Here is a 20153-nt window from a genome sequence, read left to right as displayed (position 1 = left end):
AAAATAGGAAGAGCAAAGATTATGGAAGTAGAAGAATTTTGTTATTTGGGAAGTAGAATTACTAAAGATGGACGAAGCAGGAGCGATATAAAATGCCGAATAGCACAAGCGAAACGAGCCTTCAGTCAGTAATATAATTCGTTTACATCAAAAATTAATTTAAATGTCAGGAAAAGATTTTTGAAACTATCTGTTTGGAGTGTCGCTTTATAAGGAAGTGAAACTTGGACAATCGGAGTATATGAGAAGAAAAGATTAGAAGCTTTTGAAATGTGGTGCTATAGGAGAATGTTAAAAATTAGATGGATGGATAAAGTGACAAATGAAGAGGTATTGTGGCAAATAGATGAAGAAAGAAGCATTTGGAAAAAATATAGTAAAAAGAAGAGACAGACTTATAGGCCATATATTAAGGCATCCTGGAATAGTAGCTTTAATATTGGAAGGACCGGTAGAAGGAAAAAATTGAGTAGGCAAGCCATGTTTGGAATATGTAAAACAAATTGTTAGGGATATAGGTATAGCGAAATGAAACAACTAGCACTAGATAGGGAATCTTGGAGAGCTGCATCAAACCAGTCAAATGACTGAAGACCTAAAAAAAATATAAAATAGCAAGATAAACCTTGCTTGACATTAATTTTCAGCAAGATAAATTCAAGAAGAAATGAATTATTATACATTATTCATACTCATGGTAATACTGACCAACATCATTTTATTTAATGTTCCATAAAATGCAGCAGTACATATAAAAAAAGATCTTCTAATACAGTAAGTTAATTTACTTATTTAATCCTTCACAGTCCTTTTCTACAAATATTTAGCAACCTTCTTTCAAAAAAAAAAGATTTACTTGAGATTCATAGTTACACATTCACTGCATTTAAAAATTGCAACACAAAAATGTGGGGGTTGACAATAACTTAAGAAAATGCAATTTAAACACATTTGTTTTACTTTATATTAAGAATTAAAACAGTACGGTTCTAGATTACTTTTAAAAAATAATATAAAGCAAGTTGCATAGGATACAACTAGCAATTTCCGAATCACAGTAACATCATTCAACATCTGAAAACACTATACTGGTACCAAACACACAGATTTATTTCCGAAAACCAATCCAACCTGAACGTTTAAATACAGCAAACCTATACAATAACATTCCATAAACAGACCCACTCTAGCTTTTTAAATATAACTAAACACAACACAGTACTACAAGAAAATATCTCTAAAATAAACACAATTACGAGGCACAGTTCAAAAATAAGGGCCAATAGGTAACAAATGACAATTGAAAAAAATGTATTAATAATTCCAAACACTTTTCATCTCATGAAACAAAATACTTCAAAACCACTGTATAAAATTCTACCAGCTGGGATTGTAGCCATTATTTCATAGAAATTTTCAACTCTTCACTTTCCTCAAATCATTGAGATGCACACCAGTTCTTGAGGTGGAGGAAGAGATGGTAGTCACTAGGTATGATCAGGACTGTAAGGGAATGATCAAAAATCTCACATCCAAATTTTTTAGTTTTTCTGTTGTGCATGCATCCATGTGTGGACTTGCATTATCATGAAGAAGATTTCCTGATCTCAGCATTCCCTGTAGAAGGTTTGGAATGCACGAAGCAATTTAGAAAGTATTTCACAATTTTGGTGAGTCTTATGATGTGATGGATGTTGAAATCTTAACAAAAACACACTCTTTTGGTCTCAGAATAACCTGAACCTGGGATTGGGCTTGTTTGAATTTTTCAGTTTAGGGGAAGTGGAATAACACTACTGCACAGATTGTTGTCTTGTCTCAGTATTTATGAATGAAATCCACATTTTGTCACCAATGATGATATGGGAAAAAAATTGTCTCACTTGTGTTTAAAGTGGTTAAGAAAACCACATGTAGATGTCATTCAGTGATCTTTGCGAGCACTGGTCAACATTTTTGGCACCCACTGTATATGCAGTTTATGATCATGATTCTCAAGAATGCTGTCTTTGAAACTTCTTAAAATTCTAGAGAAAGACTGCTAATTCTGAAGCGAGTATTTTCTAACATTTCTGCATTCACACTAGACCTGCCACTTCTCGGTTCATCATAAACATCTGAACATCCTTTCTTAAACTTACACCATTGTCTCACTTTTCCTTCACTCACTGCAATAGGCACATACGTTTCACACAATTGACGGTGAATTTCAGCAGCATTATGTCCTCTTGCATTTACAAATCTAATCGCTGATCAAACTTCAAAACTGGTGGGATTTGTTATCACCATATTCATTTTAACTCACTGTCCTGCAAAGGCAAATAACAATGGATTGACTTACAGCAAAGTAGCAATTACATGCCCAACAGACCACTTAATACTAATACATGTGCAAACCAATCATTGTTGCCAATCAATATTTATAATCCACCAGCCCTTACTTTTGAACTGCGCCTCATATTATAACAAAACAAAATTGTTTTATATCCCAAAATAAATATAAGCATAACCAACAATTATTACAAAGAATCATACAGTTTAATTAATCATATGATTAATTAAACTTAATTAATCATATAACTTAATAGCAAATTCTTACATGCATAGAATTTTTTTGTTTTTCTGGGCATAGAATATTACTATGTGTAATATTCATACACGAATATTACACATAGCCTTCCTAAAGGTAGCTATAACTATATAGTAGTTAGGTAGTTAACTTCAGCAAATTAACTAAAATCTTTTAATAATACAAAGAACAAGCACACCTACTTGCAATTACCATGCTCATAAAATAATACTGTCAAGATATTTACACACCACGCATCTACCAAAATTGACAAATACCCTGATTATCTATATTTACATACAAAAGATCACATATTAACATATTCAAACATTATGAAACGTAACAAACAACGATACACCTAATGAACAGATACAATTCAAATTCAATATACGTCATAACATTGTAATTATATGTCTAACTCAGAAAACTGCCAGCAACAGCTGACATCACGATAAGAACAGCAGCAGTACTAATTGTTGAAGATGGGTGTAATACTATCTTTTACTGGCATATTAATTTTTCTTTATTAGATCTTTAATATGACCTGAGTACACCAACAAGGATAACAAAATTTATTTCTGGTTGTATGTCTGTTTGGTATAGATCTACGAAAAAACAATACAACAAACATAAAACAGTTCAGCTACATCAACATGCAAATAAATTATGAACATAATCCCGAGAATAATAAGAATATTAACTTAATAAAAAAAGAAGAACCATTTGTTAAGTGATGAATGGTTTGTGGGTCATTCGATGTCAAGTGGACCCAGGGATCCCCAGCTGACCATCACCAAACTTAATAAAATTTTGCACGGGCATTTGCTGTGGTTTAAATGCTATTTTACCAAATTTTAGCTCTATATCTACTATTGCTGAATTTCTGTGATTGCTTGAAAAAAATGTAATTACTGGTAGTTTGCACATTCAAGCAAAAAATTCTAACTTTGACTTATAATTTTGAAGGCAATAATAAAGCTATAGGTTTGAGTTTTAATACTTTCAATTAAGATTTTATATTGAATTCAAATATGTTATTCACAACTTTCTTTTAGCACCTGATTCTGAGATATAGCAGCTAAAATTCAGCTAAAAAATTGTTGCAATTCGACATTTTATAAGTCAAAGTTTGAGCTTATATAATTCCTTATCCAGAACAAGACTTTGTAACCTGGAAAAGGGCATAATTGCGTGTAACATCCTAAAGTTTCAAAGCAACTGGAGGCTTATGTCAGGAGATATTCATCATCAAATTTGCTAAAAACCTTTTTAGCTCGATTTTTTACCTACTTTTGAAAGCTTATATCTCAGTTATAACTTCTTAGATTTTGTTAGTTTTATAATAGTTAGAAAGAACAACTTTTAAACTACAAAATCCATGCAGTTTCTTTTCTGACTCGTAGTTTATAAGTGGCAGAAAAAACAGTTGAAAAATAATGCATCTTCACATCGGGAGCAAGTATTCTATAATGTTAATGGATTAAATGAATACTCTCTAGAAGAAAGTAATTTTTTAATAAGTAATATTATCCATTTTGCTGCCTGTTAATACAAAGTTGTTAATTGTATTAGCTGTATCTTGCCTCCTATTGAATAAAGAGGAGACAGTTTCATCTATTTATATCTGTTACGGCAAGCACAATTTTTAAAACTATTTATTACACAAGCACAAAAATAATAAAAATCATAAACAAAATAAAATATAGTTGTAGTAGTAATAACAGTGTGCAATAAAGTATTACAATATTATAGAACACAGCAGCTTCAAAATAAAATAAAAATATTTAAAGTAGTAAGAGAATTTTTAACATAATAGTTTTAATTACACTTCAGTTTAAATTGTTTCTCAATCATAGAATGAATGTATTCTGGATACATATAATATTGCTGTCCTGATGATTTCGTTGATGGTGCTTCAAGAGCTGTTCTGGAATCCAGCAAGTATCCTTTCTAGGGGGCCAATGATAAGAACAAGCTGCACCATAAGGGTGCATAAAACTAATGAAAGCATCATGTTCTTCAAAAGATATATTACATATATTTCCAATCCACCAAGTATTGTCATACATGCAAGCCACGTATTAGCCTGGTTGCAAGCTAGTAAGTTTATCAGTTTTATATCAGATTCAAATAAAAAGTATCATTTGAGGCTGATTTGGATTTTAGCTTTGCTAACTGGCTTTAACTGGTGGTTTTCTCTTGTTCCAGTAGTTGTGGACCATTACTAAACTAGCTTTCCTGTTCAGGTTGGATTCTTTCAACTTCTTCTCTTGGAATAAAAAACAACCCGATTTTCTTTACAAAATTCAAATAAGTCTCTTGGTGTCAATATCTGGTTTTCTATAGGTTGCTGAAGATTGGCACATGCTGCTAATCATTTAGTAATACTTCCAATTTCATCACAAGGTAATTTTCCATGGATAGTACCAAACAAGTTCCATTCAGCTATCATCCCAAAGTCTTCTCATGGTGGCACAAATTGATAAAATTCTTGTATTGAGCGTCACTGAAGTAGTATATATGCTTTACTTGAATCATTGTCTTCAAATATTTGAACAGTTCAGTCAAGAATAGATGAAAGCAATGACACCATGGCATAGACAATCACTGACCTTGCAAATACCAAGATTTTGAAGCTTGTTTTTATTGTAATAAACCATGAATGGATGCAGTGTAGCTTGGCTGTTTTCCCAGTGGAATAAATCCCTGTACAGCATCTTGCACAACAAATGAATAGTTCTCAGCAAAATCCATTAGTATAATGGTATGATTACTTTTTAAATTTTCCTTCAGTTGTTTTAATTATGAACGTTGATGTTTTGAAACAAAATGGTGGCTAGTCAGACTAAAAACCTTTAAGAAAAGCTCTTCAGTAAAATTTTCCATAGTTGCCTGTTGCATCTTCAATGTGACTGTCTATATGAATCAGCTGCTTATATTCTATTACTTCCTCCAAGTCATAATCTTTAAGCTCATCTAATGAATAGGACTTCAATCAAATTTTTCCAGGACACAATGTTCACAGGTTCACAATGTTGTACCATACAATCCTTAGATTCTAAGGTGCAGACAGTTTTCTTAATCAATACCTTGTAGTCATCCTTGATGAATATTGCAGCTATCATGAGCTTAACATTTTGATAAACGGTACAAACACAAACTGAATGTGTGTGCCAGCAGCACCACATAATGCACAACTTTGGCAAAAGTTCACAAAATTTTAAGAAGCCAATTTCACAGCAGTAATGTGTGCAGTAAGCTTTGAACATCTCTTTTAAATTTCACAGAAGTAGTTGTAGCCGCTTGTAGACTTTTTAACCATTGATCTTAACTGAAACAAAATCTTTCTTTCCTGGAAAGATTTGGGAAAATTCATCATCTTCAAAAAATTTGAGAACCCATTGTCTAATATAATCCCTCAATTTTTTCCTCCTTTTTTATTGGCGTCACCAAAATACCAACTTCAAATTTGAACTTCCTGGCCTACTTCACCATTTGTATTGAAACCTTTTATTTACAGCTGCTTTCTCAATACTCCAGCTACTGGGTGCCAATGTCAAAGTCTGAACTTGTTGTGGGCAAACTGAGATCAAAAGTTTGGCTTTAGCTCTTTCAGTCAGGATATCCAGATCTTTAAATCCTTGACATTGCTTACTCTTTAATGTTTGCATTACATCAGTAACACTCAAACCAGCAACAGTAACTGCTGCTAAAGTAGCAATAGCATCATCTTGTGCACTTCTTACCTTCTGCTTCAGGTAACCTTTTGAATCCCATTTGCTGACATTTTCAAGCTTCAAAGGAGAGATTCCAAGTGGTGACAATGAGGAATCCATTCTTCCAGAAGCCTCTAGCATTTCCACATCACTAGATTCTGATTCTGGTTGATCATTCTTTAGCTGAATCTTTCTTTGAGCCAATTCTTGCTTACATTGTGAGCATAACTTCTGATCTGGCTTGAAGTCATAATTTGTAAAGTTTTTAATCAGTCAGCAGAATCAATATCAATAGGCCACAATCCTTTGCTGGCTAGCTTTGTGTGACTCTTTTCCAAATGAATTACAGCTGTCCTTCTGTAGGAATTCAAATTTCATCAGCAAAACAGCTTTATGACAGGAATATATGTCAGCATCTTCATTAAAGTTAATTCCAGATCATCGCTGTAAAAGTTCTTTGTTCCTTGCTGATAATTCTTTCACAACCAACAAAAAAGCTTTTTCCATAATTAAATGTTGGGCAGATCAGCCTAGAAAGACAAACAAGCTTGCTGACATCACAGACATCTTGACAGACCATGTCCACAACATTTAAGATGTATTTTGGTACAATAAAGCTTTCCTTCCAGTCAATGGGTCACTGTCTTTGTTAACAGTTAACCAAAAACAGAGTTAAATGAACACTACTCAAGGATATTTAAACTTATTTAAAAACAATTCTGCTGAGTTACTTTTGATGTTTTATAACATTAGATCAAAATGGATTCACTATTACATACCAGAGACCAAACAGTGCCATCTGCAGTGCAACGGTTTCTCTGTAGAAAAGTCATGACTATTGTTTTTAGGATTTTCATACTGAAGTGCTCTTAGACTAACTGGGAAAAAATAAGATCATCACCAGAGAGTATTATAATTCACTATTGGTCTAACTGATGAGTGCTATTCAGGTTTAAGATCTACAACTGGCCAAAAAGAAAATATTCTTTTACCATGATCAGTCTGCACATGTCAGGTTGTTGCAGCAAAACTCCTATGCTTTTAAGTACTTCTATAAGTGCCATATATTTACCAGATTTGGTGTCCAGTTATTACTTCCTCTTCCCAATCCTGAAGAAATGGTTCACTGAACAAAGATTTATTTCAAATTATGAGGTCAAAGCTGGGACAACTGTTTATTTTGTAGAGTTGGGCAAATCGCATTATACTGATGGTACTATAAAATTAGTAAAGGTCACTGGTCTAAATACATCAAATAACCAGGTGACTGCACTGAAAAATATTTTTAAAAATGTCTGAAAATCTTGATTTCTTTGTCAGGCCAAGAAATTTCTGAACAACCCTTGTAGATGACAATTATAGTTTTAATATTTAAACAATCTTTTTAAGTACTTTCTTTTCAAATTATGTTAATAAAATGTTCAGCACAACTATTTCATTGTACACAGTAAACTAATATATAATTTAAAATACTCAAAATGCTAAGTAATTTTCAACTGAAGCTATCAGAAAAAAATAGAATGTAAAAAAAAAAATTAACTGACCAGAAAGAAAGTACTTTAAATGGATATATTATTTCTTTTTTTTTAAATGTGAAAATCATGATAAAATTATGCTTTTAGAAATGTTTAGTAATTCAACTATCTGGTCCATTTTCATGAAGTGTGCGCGTGAGCGAGCACGCGCGCGAGAAAGGAGGATAGTGAGATTTATTGCAGCACGTATCCCTCTCTAGCACAGATTTATTCAACCAAAAATAATATAGCAAATAACACAAAGCTCTGACTGCTTTTTATGTCCAATATGCAAACACAGGAACTGCTAATGTCTAAAATACTAACTGCACACCTATTATAAACAATTTACCAATAAATTTTATAATAAAATAAAAATGTGGCTGAAATATACGAGTGGTTTTGATATAGATAATCATCATTGAGATAATAATTATAACTACAGAAGTAATAATTAAATATGTACATAATTGCAATTTATCAACATAAACTGACACACCTGTAAATAGTTGTATATATTATAATAAATAATGTACCATAATGTAATATAATAAAACTATAGTAGGTGAAGTACTTTTATTAGACATTGCTTATACATTACACAACAAAATATATAATAGTTCTATTCAAGTAAATGGATATAAAATTTCTCGCTCATACATATACATTCAACATATACAAAACACATACAGTGTGCGCATATACACAAGCAATTATGAACACATACATTTGTATCATACAGACATACAAAATTATTCAGACATTATAATGAAAAGGATTAGAGCAGTAAAAATCTTGAATTTATAAAATTAATTTCAAAAACACTTTTTATATTAAAAATGCAGTGTATTATCTTATCTTATCTTATCTTAGTGTATTACCTTATCAGTGTATTATCTTATGCAGTGTATATCTTATGCATATTCAAATTTGATGAACAGGTTTTTCAAATAACTTACTTTTTATATGTTATATACTGCACAAGTTATAAATGAGACATGTTGAAAAATTTTCAGATAAAAACACTTTTGGCTGAGACACTTAAGTCTTGGCTGTTGCTGACTTCACAAGACATTTATTCTCAATGTGACCAAAAAATATTGTAAAACTAAGTTGATTGTTAACTTAGTATAATGTTCTTGCATGGTTTTGTGCATTTTTTCATAATAGAATATGTAAAGAAGTGGTCTTTTTTTTGAGTATATGTATATTTAGGAGGTTTTAACTTGGGAAACAAGACTGAAAAAACAGCAACATCAATCACTCAATGATATGGTTCCAAGAGTGACTGGAAGCACTTGGAATAAAAATGTTTTTGGTACTTACGTATTAACGCCACCGCAGCTACAGCTTTATTTAAAAACAAAGTAGTCAATCGGATTTTGGTGGAAAATGGGCCGATATAGAGTTTAACATAGATTCAAAACAGTCTCTTTATTAATGTTAATAAATGGTTATTTATATTTATTTATTCTATAAATATAATTTAACCAAACTTAACCTACTCTCACTTCGCTCGCTACCCCTGACTAATTAAAACTGTAATTTTTTGAGTATTTATTTAATAAATTCAGTAATTATTGCAATTATCTATTATTTAAATAATCAAAACACTCTTGTTAATTAACACTCCGATTGACTACTTTGTTTTTAAATAAAGCTGTAGCTGCGGTGGCGTTAATACGTAAGTACCATCTTTTTTTAAATTTATTTTATTTAAATCTGGATCAATTAATTATTGAAAATTATTAATCCTAATGTAATCTTCACAGCCCCAACTAACAGACAAAAATATAGTAACTAAACAACATTATAATTATAAAGTAAACAGAATAAAAATGAGTTAACATACGGAAAACTGCTATAAATGTAAAGTTTAAAAATATTCTCAACCTGTATATCAAGAAAACTAAGTAACTTTCAAATTATAAAATGATACAAAAAAATGAAAACAATCAAAATTTTTTCTGCAGCAAATTTACAGTTTCCTTCAACAACATTTGTATTCAGCCACAATATATTATAAATTTCACAAATTTTGTTACCTTTTTAAAACAGTAAATAGAACATAACCTCACTTCAATTCAACTCAACAGATAGATATTTCAGGCATATCAGTAAAATTTATTATTTTCATTATTAAAAAAAAATAAAAATAACCACTATAAAGAATGAATGTCACGCTAGGAACATTTTTTCTTTAAACAATTGTATCGAATGAGCAACAGATGTTTTCCTTGACACATATTGGATGCTATTATTATTCGTAATCTGCAAGCATTGTGAAATACTCTCACCAAATTTCTCCGACAAATATCTGCTTAAAAGTAGCTACACGGTAAAAAAAATAAAAATAGGTTATCAACGATATACCGTACTATAAGATGTTTCAATCCATTATTTGTTTTAACTGAACGACAATACAGTAGTAAAATACTCCGCTTCTAAAGACGTAAAATATAGATTAATTCAACTTACAACTTATCAATAAGCACCCTTGGGTTTATTTTTGAGGAGAAATACATATGACGATCACTGACATAATGACTATCTAAAACTCCAACAATTTTGAACCCATTCTTAATCCATAATGCCCGCTACATAACCAAAACTTCATGAGCTCATAGGCCAAACAAGCACATCAAACGCAACATTTTCTAACCAATGCTCACAATTATGGCTCCAGCATTCTTGTGGAAGCAAAAAGTTTTTCTGATGTAAATAATTTCAATTCCTGTTTTTTTTTTTTTAAGTACTAATTTTTATTTGGTCGTTTACAACCTGTTCCGATGTATATGAATATATGTTTTTACTACTGTGAAGTAATTCCACTCTTTGTTAGTCAAGAAAGCTGTTCAGAAAATTTGTTAAACAATAATCTTTACTTTAACAGTTACGCGACCGGTTTGGGGCTCCGCAAAGTAGAAGTACCTCAGTGCGAGAGAAATTTACATTTTTTAGTTTTTTTGCACAGCTGTTTATTTTCCAGTCCTTTGCTAATTACACTTCACTACTCTTTTAAATAATTTAAAAACTACAACACATGTATCTGTAGGTTTGTTATTAAACAGAGGTTCGGAGGTATCATATGGGCGAGAAAAATGTAGTTATAACGTTGCTTTTCAGTAGTTTTTAAACATTTTTCATCGATTAAAGTCAATCTAATCAAATTCACCATAAAATTGCAAAGGTTTTACGCATTTGTCTTTTACATTGTCGTTTTTTAGTGTTAGTATACATTTTAAATTTCAAGTAATCGCCCATTTGGTTCAGTATACAGAATGCTGACAGCTTCAGCTGTAACCAGCAAGCGCAGCGAGTTTTTTTTAATTATAAAAGAAGATATCATCACTTTACCTATAAAGACAAGGTACTACTACTAAATAAATTATGATATAAATAAAAGCGTATTTTATAAAACTGTTTTGAAAATTTCAACAATCACAATATTGATAGGTAATCCAGGTTGCTCACATTCGTAGCAAATTACTTCAGGGAAGCCTCAGTAATGAGTAGGAAATAAATTATTACATTTAGTTAGGTTAGTAGCAAATTTTAGATAAATATTTAAATGGCATTGATTATAAAATGGAGGCGGTAGTAACGAAAAGTGAGGACAGTGCATTAACAAAGTTATCCGATAGTTTAGGTACTTCCGAGGCTGCTCTGCGGCTTTTAATTTCAATATTTGTAGGTAAGAATGATGTTACTTTGAGTGGAGCTAACAACTCTTTATTTTATATTTTTTTAGTGCTATATGCATGACATGACTGCAATCATAGGTTATCCATCTCGATCGATTGGATGTAGTAAAATTGCCTTTTCAATATTAAGTACCGGATTTTTATTTTAAGGATATTTATTTATGTCTTTTTTTTTTAAGTTTCTTTATTTTTATTATTTCCTTTTTATTTTGGTATTTAACCTTCACCATAGTCTGTAACAATTTAAATGTTTGAGGTTAAGTGATGTATTTTTTATAAAGTTAAAATAGTTAAGTCATCCAAACACCTTCAGTTTTTATTACTTAAAAAGCTTGTCATGTTTTTCGAACATGACTATACATGTTTTTCTTATTTTAATTCTCATTATTATTTTTTTTTATCTGTATTTTGTAGGAAAATGCAATTTTCTGAAAATCTTAGGTAACTGTTGTGATGGAAATGAAGGTTAATGTCTTTAATGTAATATTATTGATTACAGATACGATTACTAAACATGTCATAAATAACTCAACCATTCGAACATGACTATACATGTTTTTCTTATTTTAATTCCCATTATTTTTTTTTTTATCTGTATTTTGTAGGAAAATGCAATTTTCTGAAAATCTTAGGTAACTGTTGTGATGGAAATGAAGGTTAATGTCTTTAATGTAATATTATTGATTACAGATACGATTACTAAACATGTCATAAATAACTCAACCATTCACTAGTTATAAAATTAAATAATAATATCATTGAATGATAAAGTCAAGACTGCACTGTTCAAATTGCATCAGCAAAACCAGATTTTATATAAACACAAATAACAGTTGTTAAAATTACAAAAAAAACTGTTTGTGCTGCAATCTGTTGAAAGTTTTTAGTATTTAAAGCATTTTAATAAGCTGTTCATGAAGTATTTACTCAACCAGTGTATTATATAAGTAGAAAACCAAACTTGACTCAAGACTAATTATCCCATTTCTTGAATAACAGAAATCATTAGTCTTGACTAGCAAGACTACTTTGTATTCCTGACTAGCAACCCCCTTTTGGATTAAATGAAGTAAAGGTTGAAAAGGATTGCATAGACCATAAAAGGTAAAAACTTTCTGCAGAGATTTCCCCTTAAGTAGGCGCTTGTATTGATGTAAATTTTAAATTTAGGGTAGGATAAAAACTACTAAATGAAAGTTATCACTTTATTATAATTACTGTTTATAAAATTGAAGTTTTTATTGTTATTAAACCAACAAACATACACATATGTTATTTTGGTGGCCAATAAGTAGTACTGATATCTTCCAGTATGTGTTTAAATGGATTGGCATCTGGTGATAGGCTTTTCCTCTACGTAAATTGGCATAGATAGCTGTCTATCTGATTCCCATAATGCCTCCTAATAGAAGATTTTGTAACCCCACATTCTTTCGTTAGTGTTAGTGTGTGACCCTGATACAGGGTCTGTAAACTGTTTGGTGTTGTTGATAGTACTATGTTTGTAAAATTTATTCATTTTCCTTATGCCATTGTGTGATAACTCCTGATCTGAAGTTATATGAGTTCCAAGTGCAGTGTGATAACAATAATAACTAGCAAACGATCTGCTGTTCTATTTTTTACAGTAAACAAAAAACACACCCGTTTCACAGCAAATGTCCTCAAAAACCTGTTGTTCTTTGCTTCCAAAAACCTGGTCACTATTATATTTGCATTTTGCTAATAGGGATTCATTAATTTTGACAAATTATCCCTGTCTTTTCTATTAATTTTTTTAAATTTCAGTAGCACACACTTCTCACAAATTAATTAAGAGCAGTACTTTTTTTGAGTAATTTAACCAGAATTAGACTGTAATTGAACATCTTATCTGCACTCAATTTTATTGCATGCCACTTTCTTGACTTTCAGCTATACTTAAAATGACATCTTATGCCAATTATTATGTGTTTTCTCCTTTAACAAAATATTACACATTTGAAAGAAAGAAATACACCATTCTTTAGATTTACACAAATTGTTCAAATTAAAAATATTACTAGGAACCTTCATAGCTATTTTACATAATAAACAAACAACTGAACACTATAACTCAATGCAAGTCATGAAGTGATCAATATCAGGCTGTGTATGAACTAACCAGCATACTTATTGCAACAATGTGATTAGATAACGTCGGCTAGCTTCCAGAATACCAGGAAAAACTTTACATTAACATGTAGTAATTGCTTTATTATTGTAACACACATTTATATTGAATAAAAGTATAGAAAATGTGTAAAGATTTATGAGCATATATTGGAATTTGACCATTGTTTGACCAGATTCTCTAATTATATTTTCACAAATGTTTATATATCAATTTGTTTAGTAATAACTCAGAGTTTGACACAGATACTAATTAAGAAAGTGTGTAGAAACATCTTTCAGGAATTTAAACTCCTATAAAGTTGTAAAAGTGGTAAAGGGGTTTCATAAACCCAGTTAATATTTTGTAAGTGCTGGAAATCATTTAAATTGACAGTAGCATATTGCTGTATATTAAGTAGGCATTAGAAGACTCTGTGAATCTATGCTAATACTCTCATTTTCTGAATAACGAGTTAAAATTTAAAACAGCTATTACCAAAGAAAAGTAATATTACGTTTCAGGAAAATTGAGCAGTTAATTTAATTTTCCAGAGGAGAATTCCAAGGAAATTGCTGTTTGAGCTAGTTGTTAAGATATATTTTAACAGTAGATTAAAAATGTGTGGTTGTTTGAATGAAATTGTGTAGTTTCTTCCAACTACAAATTGATTGTTTTAAACTATCTTGTAATATGTAAATTAAAAACTTGAGTGTATTTATCTTATGAATTGCTAAACCATGCCAAGGTAAAAAAAGTTAAGAAACCTTTGTGTTAGAAAACAAATAGTTCTGAGCAATTACTTGATCAACTTCAATTTTGTTCATAGATTAATATTATACCATAGTAGATATACTTAGGATAAGGAAAACACAAGATTTAAATGTCAAAAAGTAGGTTTGGACCACAGGTGACCCATGTAAGATAAAGTGCGGCGCATTATCAATACTCTAATCAATTAGCCATCAGTTTTGTAACTTATTGAGTCTTGTTTAGGTGAGTGGGGGTAATCAAGATATGAAAAAAATAATTTTAATCCTTGAAAAGTAAATTTCTTGTGCGTCATTTTAAGAACTGTTTTATTTTTAACAAAGTAATGAGTTAAAACTGTAAAATAAAGTTTTTTTTTTACTTTTGGTAAACCAAAATAGCTGGTTTTAATTTTTATATCACTTTCTTATAATATATTTTTAAATAGAATTTTGATCCTGTGAATCACAATTTAAGCTCTTCTATAATAATTTTTGTTAACTACATGTTTGATTTCATTAAAAATTTCAGGAATTTGTTATTTGGTTCAAGATTTATGTCACATTCAAAGTTTTTGTAAATCAAGACATTCTTTTTAACTATAGACTTAGGACACTAACTCTCAGTTAAAAATGAACTGTTCTATAAAACATCAGGAAAATGTTAAAAAATCTAAATTATATATAAACATTATCTAAACTATTTTCACATTAGCTTTGTCTATATTATATCTTAATCTCTTGACAAGATGTAAATCAGGTTGAAATTTATAATCTTTATCAAGATCCGTAACGGTATTTATCATTTTGAAATCTCTTTTTCAAAGATCTCATCATTTTTTCCAGTGAACAAGTACAATATAAAAATTAAATTGTATTTTAAATGGGAGAGAGAAGTGTGATAGTAATAATAGCATATTTGGGGTATCCCATTTTAATTCAGCAAATGATGAGTGTACATCACTGTTTTGATTTTGTTATGTGGTAACTTTGGCCACCTATGTGGCCAAAAATTTTTTTTTTTTTTTTTTTTTTTTTTTTTTTTTTTTAGTAATAGACTATTTTCTAATCCACAACAGGTGAAAACATTCATTTTCATCACTTTTCCATGAGCTGTAGCATTCTTATTTTACATTGTACAAAGGGTCAAAAAAGGCTTTTTGGAAAGAGTAAAGATGGAACTTCATCTTAGTGTAGTCATTCATTCATTTTGTTACGTAATCAAATCTTATAATGTTTATTGAGGTTATGTTTACAAATTGTTGTTTTTTCAAATTTTGGGGCCAAAATAAATAATGAAGCGCTTAGGGTAACAGGCCTGTTTTTTACCTTTTAACTCTTAGGTACTAGTAGTACTTTAAAACCATAATACTTATGTACTTTAAAACCATATAAAACTTGTTTTGTTACTCAAAGGTGTTGATAAGTGAGTAATGAAGCCAATAAAAATGCCAAAAACACTGTTCCTTCTAACCATAAACAATATATCCAAAAATACTGATGTTATGTATTTTTTCATATTATAAAATTACAACTAAACTCATTAGAATGAATAAATTATAACTATTAATAAATAGTCAGTTACTGAATAATAAATAATAATTACGAAATGATAAATAATTCAAATACATTAACAAGTTGTTCAATTCACTTTTACCTTATTTTACTGCTGCTTAATGCAAATTATGAATAAATTATGCACTTCTGGTGACAAACTTAACATAACTTAGTTCCTGCTATTTTTTTATTGAGTAAAACTGATAACTCCTCATTTATCTTTGGCGTAATGTTATCTTCTCTTCCAGTAGTTGATAAAAAAAGCTCTGAAGGAATGAGAATCTAAAATATTTTCCAGTTGAACCAATGTTTGATTATCCCTCAAAGATTTCTTGAATGAAGTGTCAGAACCCTGTGAATGGAAAAAGTGTATTCAATATTTCTCTTCATTTTCATGTATTTTGACTTCAATGACTTTGCCTAACCACCACTTGTCATCGTATACACAACAGATATAATTTTTACATTTTGGCTTTGGTAAACCTATAAAGCAATCAAAAAGCACTAATGTCCTTGTGTACTAATACTAACATAAATGTTTCTGATTCAGAAGTCGCCCGGACTTTCAAAATACATTTCTAACTTGTTAGAACATAACTGTGAAAGGTTCTTGTTTCTGGGACGGTTTTGGTTACCTGATAACAATAACAGGTATTCTTCAGTCCCTTGAACATTTTTTATTAGAGCTGAAAATAAATGTTATATTTTTAATATTGTCTGTGCAATGGATATACTGTGGCATAAGTTTTTGACCACTGGTATGACTGGACTTCATCATGTATCACAAAAGGAAAATTTTGAGAGAAGTCTCCCATTGCAACATATTACCCTCCAAGTTTTCCTTTTTAATTTTGAGGAAATCAGCTTGTTTGCAACAAAATGATGATTGTTTAAATAATCTAAACAGATTATTTAAATTTTCAGTAAGTTTATCTAAATACTCATGAAATTGAAGAATTTAAGTAGTTGGTTCACAATGGTCAACAGAAACCTACTATTTGAAGATAATATCAGAATCAAAATCATCCCAGCTCTCTTGCAGTAATCTGAGCACTTCATTAGTAGTGCCTGGACAATTTTCACACTGTGACAGCATGCACATTTCATTTTCTATATCACATACCATGGTTGAAAGGAGAGATTCATTTTTAGAGCAGATAACATGAATTTTACATTTTGGTGGGTGAAACACACACACACACACACATACATACTCAGAGTGAGTACCTGACCCACCAGCCAGAACACAAAATTTAGGTATTAAATCAACAAATTTTTATATTATGTTTTACTTTGAAAGGTGTTTACAATTCTTTTAAGTTACATAATATAAGCTTAATTTGAATATTAATGTTCCTCCCGTCAGCTTGTATTATAGATACACAATCCTTGTCTAGCATCATTTGGCTGTGCTTATCATTCTGGTAAAATTCTTGGACACATTTAATAGCATTTTCATCAATTATGTGATTAGGTTTCTTTTTACCGATTTGTGGCAAAATTCCACTTGTTTTAACTAATTGTTTGGATTGACAGACTAAATACTGACTAACATTAAACTTATTTTTAATTTTTTGAATGTTCCAGCTACTTGGTAGTAAACTTAATATTTTAAGTTTACTGCCATATTTTAACTATTTTTTTATCATTTATTTTAATGACTGGTTTCTTCTGTAGAAATATTTAAATCAAAGGAATTGTTTAATTTACTGGTAACTGACTCGGCTATTTTTGTAATTTATTTTTTTTAAATTGGTTCCTTTGTACTGCTCGATAATTTTTTAACCTTAACAGGCAGGGGATATGTCAAGTGTTGAAAAGCTTTATTCACAGACTCAGCTATAACTTATTGAGGCTCAAATATATCTTGACATTCCGGTTTGCTTTCTGGATCATCTTATGGTTTTTGTATTTTGTTTAAGCATTTTGTCCAGTGCGCTGCCTGTAATTAATTTTAAATCTGGATTGCTTGTTGAAAGTATCAAATCGATTAAGAAATTTCTTAACCGGTTTACTGTGACAGCTAAATGGGTCAGAGCACTTTTTCCATTAATATGAAAATATTTATTTAAATATTTGGTTTTATGAAAAGTGCATATATTTTTTGTTTCAGTACATCCACTTCATAAAGATGTCAATGTTATTTGCTGTTCAGTAAACTCTAAAATATTGTGCACTACTGAAGATCTATTGTAGGTCAATTTGTGACATACTGTTGCATTGTGAATGCCAATTGAACATTCCATCATCTGTTTTAAAAAATGCAAGGGTTCTTACTATAACAATACAGTTAGTATAAATTATAAAACTACCAATTACACCTCACTTTGTCTTACTCCAGTTTCTCTACAGCTAAAATAAACATTTCTCTAATTAATAAAATTAAAAATAAAAGATATCCATAAAAGAGAAGTTCACTGCTAATAAAATGACTTTATAAACAAGTGTACATTACCTAACCACAGTATTAACACTAGCAACAATACAGCATATCACACTGAAATCAAAACATTAACTGAGCCTTCTACCATGTTTACATTGAGGATTTCATAAACATTCATGTCCATGCATGTCTATTCACTTTTGTGTTTAAACATGAGTTTGTGCGTATGAGTCAAGTAACAAACTAACAAACAATTAGGTAACAAACTATCTATAATATAAGCTATCTTATTATAGATATCAAAATATTTTGTATACTAGGTCTACATTATTATCTGAAAAAAATACATGCTGTGAATTGTTTTATTGTACGCGGTTAGATAGAAGGAATGGTGTTTTTAGCAGTTTTGATGACTTCATTACTTGTCAACCCCTTTGAGTAACAAAATACATTTTATATGGTTTTAAAGTACATGAAAAGTAAACATTTCAGATTTTTGACACCTGTCCCACATGTGGTTTTTGAGCCCCAAAAATGAGACGTTTCAAAATCTTACGATCTGGCGGCTAAACCATTTTTTTTAATGGAGGACACTTGTTAACAGTACTACTAGTCCCTAAGAGTTAAAAAGTAAAAAACAGGCTTGTTACCTTAAGCCCTTCATTATTTATTTTGGCCCCAAAATTTGAAAAAAACAATTTGTAAACTATCTTCAGTAAACAGTACAAGATTTGGTTATGTAACAAAATGAATTTTGAGTACACTAAGATGGAGTTCTATCTTTACTCTTTCCAAAAAAACTTTTGACCTCTGTATGATGTAAAATAAGAATGCTACAGTTCATGGAAAAAGTGACAAAAATTGCTGTTTTTACCTGTTGGCAAGTTATTAAATAGTCTATTACTCAAGAATTTTTTTTTTAAATATAAAAACATATTATTTGGCCACTATAAGGTGGGTAGTTATCATACCAAATTTCATCAAAATCAAAAATGTTGATGCAATAAAATTTTTGAAAATTTGTTGAATTAAAATGGAATACCCCATTTACATTAGAGTAACATAACTCTCTATGCATTTAAAGTTTTCTGTGCATGAGAATCCTATCAAAATTAAGTAATTTGATTCCTATTAGCCCAAAGCTGTGAAGTTATTAGGCAGATTAGCAATGTTTTTCGACAGAATTTAGCAAGCGATGATAATGTAAGACAATAGTGCCATATTTTTTTAAATGGGTGAATCAAACAAAGAGAAGGTAGCCATTTCTAATCATGATTGATGAAATGATTCAGAAGATTAACAAAGTTTGAAAGAACTGCTAATTTACTGTTTCAAACCTTTCTACTTTTTTCTTTTTTGTCTTGCACAGTTCTTTTATGAATTGAACACAGAATGAAGTGACTTGCATCAAAGTACTTTAACAGTGGTGGAAAACTGCAGTTCACCCAGACAGGATAGTTTAGTCTACTCTTTCAGTGTAAGTAGAGTTTAATTTCAATAATAAAATTTTAAAATTTGTTGATTGCTACAAGGCTGTCAACTTTCTAAAAAGGGATATGTTGAAAAATTTCACATTTTTTAGTTGTGAATATTTAATCTATTACTCACAAATTTGTACTCAAAACTAATTGTGCTTCACTTGCACTTTGCCCATAAAAAACGGGTACATGTCTAATGATGCTAGCACCATATTGTTTTAATTTATGATCTGCCTATATAATTTTATGTCAAATATACATTTCTTTTTAGAAAACAACATTTTTGCTGAAAAATTTTATGCCTGTCCACTTATAACAAAGAGCTTCAACACCAGAGCTTTGTGTTAGGCAA

General features: G+C 30.2%; 2 protein-coding genes across 8 annotated transcripts in view; one reads left to right on the top strand and one right to left on the bottom strand.

Moving 5' to 3' along the window:
- The window catches only part of Ipk2 (Inositol phosphate kinase 2), an 81845-nt gene extending 71377 nt beyond the window's left edge, over positions 1 to 10468 (bottom strand). For 3 of the 5 annotated variants that reach the window (XM_075376914.1, XM_075376880.1, XM_075376906.1), the window contains exon 1: positions 10278 to 10467. The gene's annotated coding sequence lies outside the window, so the exon portion shown is untranslated. Of the gene's footprint in view, positions 1 to 9844; positions 10217 to 10277 lie in introns of those variants that run through there. The other 2 variants (XM_075376897.1, XM_075376887.1) reach the window with 2 other exon arrangements.
- An 891-nt stretch (positions 10469 to 11359) lies between these two features.
- Positions 11360 to 20153, top strand: part of nes (lysophosphatidylcholine acyltransferase 3 protein nessy) — an 86728-nt gene continuing 77934 nt past the window's right edge. For 2 of the 3 annotated variants that reach the window (XM_075376857.1, XM_075376852.1), the window contains exon 1: positions 11360 to 11493. In XM_075376857.1, the coding sequence (XP_075232972.1) occupies positions 11388 to 11493 (106 nt within the window). In that variant the 5' untranslated portion in view covers positions 11360 to 11387. Of the gene's footprint in view, positions 11494 to 19692; positions 19801 to 20153 lie in introns of all 3 variants that reach the window. The other variant, XM_075376864.1, reaches the window with a different exon arrangement.

The sequence above is a fragment of the Lycorma delicatula genome, chromosome 1, assembly GCF_047948215.1.
Source record: "Lycorma delicatula isolate Av1 chromosome 1, ASM4794821v1, whole genome shotgun sequence".
NCBI lineage: Eukaryota > Metazoa > Arthropoda > Insecta > Hemiptera > Fulgoridae > Lycorma > Lycorma delicatula.
Note: the sequence above shows the minus strand (reverse complement) of the source record. Positions and strands in the feature narration are given on the sequence as shown.